The following is a 3,477-nucleotide window of genomic DNA, read 5'->3' on the forward strand; positions in this document are numbered from 1 at the left end:
CAGATGTAGGACTTAAACTTTTGGCTGTAGAAGCCCTCGAGCGACAAGCACTCCAGCAACTCCCCCATAAGCTGCAGTGTTAACTTTGAGCCTAAATTTCTGGAGTGGAGCAGACGGTACCGGTTTTGTCTCTCGCTCTGGCTCCCTCATTTTTCACTTTACAGAAATAAAAAAGACATCACATGGTTCAGCAATGTCTCCTGTTACTCACTGTATACATATTTTGGCCATAACCATTACACTTTTTTCTAAACCTGCAGGAGTTTGGGAGGTGTTTTCCCATTCATTCTTATGGGGACATTTTCAACTTTGGTTCTGCTATTGCTCCAGCATATGCAGCTACAGAAACTGTTTGGCTGTCAAACTGTTCAGCTTTTTAAGCTCTTTCAGCCTATTACTTTTCAGCTTTTCAGCCTTTTCATCCTTTTCAAATATTCAGCTTCATGTTCAGCTAGAGAAACCATCCAATTATCAAAATGTTCAGCTTTTTAAGCTCTTTGAACCTATTACTTTTCCGCCTTTGACTTTTCAGCTTTTGAAAAAAGACAGCTTTTTCTGCAAATTCTTGACCATTCATTCTCATAGTTGTATGCATTTTTTATGCATTAGGCAAGTGTTTTCCAGCACATTCAGCAGATTTCCGAAATCACTTCAGCCGTCAGCATTCACGCTGTATTTTCGCAGGAAATACAATTTTTCGAGTTATATATGCTATCTATATGCATACAGGCGGTACAACTCCAACACTATCTGACCTCCATTTTTAACACACTTGAACACATTCTGTGACAGAGCTGTTGTATGGGATTGCAGGTTGGACAAGGGTATATGTAGTAAACCAACCATTGAATGTATTAAGTTACATATTTGTATAAAGATTGACCTCTTATTATCCTAGCTTTCCAGGCACAGCCCAAGATGTGTCATGGTGCAAATTAATAGGTAATTTTCTTTTTTCAGGGCTACTGACAAGTTCATTGTGTGCCAAAGCCAGCTTATGTCTCTATTTACTAACTGCTCAGCCTGTTGTGGAGAAACTGAAGTAAGTAACTCCAACGGAAAGAAACATTGAGACGCAGGAGGGAACTTGTGCAAAAATAAAGCAGGTAAGGGTCTTCTTGTGATTTCTGATGAAAAAGTATCATAACTTGTATTTCAGTTTGTATATCTTGTGTTATTTATGTACTGTAATCTTCTGCCTTTCACATATGTCTTTCATGTCTGTCAGCATTTTTGGCTCCTCATGGATTCTCTGAGAGTGCGAGAGTGCAGCACTGTCCTGTCCTCGTCTGCTGCGGCTCCCCTTTCCAGATCCCTCCAGAAGATCAACAAGGAGGAAGCTGTTGGCATATTCACTGCCAGCATTCATGATTTGATACAGGACATTGATAACTCTGAGGCTTTTCATACTCATAACACTGTTTTTTTTTTTTTTAAATGGGTCAGATGGTATATTTCTTTTGATTATTAATGAATAATAACCGTTTTTTACAATCTGGACCTTATTTCTAGCATAAAATACGATCATTTACTCACCCAGATAACTTTGGTGTCATTACAAGTCGTTCCAACGAAATTAGATCCAGCTGAGAGCCGCGTATATCTGTATAATGCAAGTACACAGGGCAGTGCAATGTAGCCTCTAAATAACACATTATCTGCCGCAAAATTCGTTAATTTCACCAATATTTTGTTATGATACGCTACTGCTATTCCCCTCTGAGTCCGGGGTTAGCTGTTGGTCTGTTGGTTGACCTACTAACCTCTGATCTGGATGATGTCATCTCCGACTGCGGCGCGCCTTGTTGCTATCGCTAATGCTACGGTTCGTTTTTGCGTGTGTCCGACTTGTCTGAACAAAATGAGCAGCTGGACGAAGTTCAGCTTCCTCTCCGCAACCTAGACTTACTAAAGCTCTGGCTAGTTGCACTAAAAATGGACCCGAATGCCGAAGCGGAATGATTATTATCAGAATGAGCCGGGCAGCGGTCGGAGATGATATCGTCCAGGTCAGAGGTCAGTAGGTCAACCTACAGACCCCGGGTGTTGATAACCGCTAACCCCCGGACTCAGAGGGGAATAGCACTAGCGTATCATAACAAAATATTGGTGAATGAAAGAGTTTCGCGGCAATTTTTTATTACTTACTAGTATTACTGTTTTTTTTAAAGAGAGTAATTATTGATAATGGCATTGACATACTGTCATCATATTCTCACACTTTTGATCTGTCTCCCTTCAGGGACCAAAGCTCCTCTCAACAGCAGCAGCAAGAAGCACCAGGTACCACAAGATCAAGGAGAGCCTTATGAACAAGAGTAGCAGAGGCTGTCAAAAGAGGTATCTGCATTCACTACTGACCAATGATGTAGGCATACTCAAGTGTTGGAACCAAGTGATAAAGTCACAATCTCTTTTTCAGTAATTCAGTAATGGATGGTAGTCATTTGTTTTACTCACCCATTACTTGTCCATTATACTCACACAAGGATACAGTAATAAGTCTGCATGAATAATAAAATGCATACTTTGGAACTGTGAGACAGTAGATACAGTAGATCATGGCCACATTCATGCCAACACCAGTAGAATTTTTTTTTTTACAATTGTGTGTTACTGACTATACATTTTTATCATTTTAACAGATCTGTGAAACAATCCTGGGCCATGCCAAAGACAGGTTCTCCTTCACCAGCTACCTTGTGAGTGCCGTGCTGCTAGAGGCAGAGCTGTTTGACCGGCATCTGAAAACATTCCCTGAAGAGGCTCTGAATACCACCATGAGGGCATTCCCCATGCTACACAAGGAGAGGCTCAGGACTGAGCTTTCTCTCATCTACGAAAGTCCAGACTTCAGGGGCTCCTGCAGTGCACTGGCTCTGTACCAGGTTCTACAGAGCTACAACCTCCAGGAAACCTTCTCTGAGACTGTGGCGCTGTTGAACATCCTCATAATCACTCCAATGACAACAGCTGAAGCTGAGAGGTGTTTCTCCACCTTAAAGAGGTTCAAGACATTCCTGAGAAATACAATGGGACAGGAACGTCTGAATGCATTGGGCCTGCTTTCCATGGAGAGGGAACTTGTCAGGAACATGCCTGATTTCAATGAGAGGGTGATTGATCGCTTTGCTTGCTTGAAAGAGAGGCGAGCTAAATTCCAATACAAGTGATGAGTGTGTTCTTAAATGGTGAGTTGTGTTATGTTGTACTCTCCAAATGTTGAATTGTAAATAGTTGTATTGATTGCATATTGCCAGCCAAATATAAACTGAATATGTTCTGGAAAATTTTGATTAATTACAGTTTTGATGATAGTGTAATTTGATTTGATTATCGCTATGGCATCCATGATGGCTATAAATTGTAGACTGTGCTAAATGTGATTTCATGGGCAAACTATTAGATGACAATGTATCTGTTAATGTGTGTTTTATTGTGGAACCAAATTTATTGTATTTGAGACATTTAAATAGC

At 40.6% G+C, this 3,477-nt stretch overlaps 1 protein-coding gene across 2 annotated transcripts; it reads left to right on the forward strand.

The window, feature by feature from the left end:
• Positions 1-1,841: 1,841 nt before the first annotated feature.
• LOC311253913 (uncharacterized protein) lies at positions 1,842-3,176 on the forward strand. 2 transcript variants are annotated; one of them, XR_014622048.1, is made up of 2 exons: positions 1,842-2,340; positions 2,646-3,176. XR_014622048.1 is itself a non-coding variant. In XM_084384372.1 (2 exons), the coding sequence occupies exons 1-2, from the start codon at positions 2,188-2,190 to the stop codon at positions 3,171-3,173; spliced, it is 624 nt and encodes a 207-aa protein (XP_084240498.1). In that variant the 5' UTR covers positions 1,842-2,187; the 3' UTR covers positions 3,174-3,176. The 2 variants fall into 2 exon arrangements, 1 of the variants encoding a protein (XP_084240498.1); XM_084384372.1 differs by having other exon boundaries at positions 1,842-2,283.
• The last annotated feature ends 301 nt before the right edge of the window (positions 3,177-3,477 follow it).

This window comes from Pagrus pagrus (assembly GCF_965226575.1).
Source record: "Pagrus pagrus genome assembly, contig: HAP1_SCAFFOLD_66, whole genome shotgun sequence".
NCBI lineage: Eukaryota > Metazoa > Chordata > Actinopteri > Spariformes > Sparidae > Pagrus > Pagrus pagrus.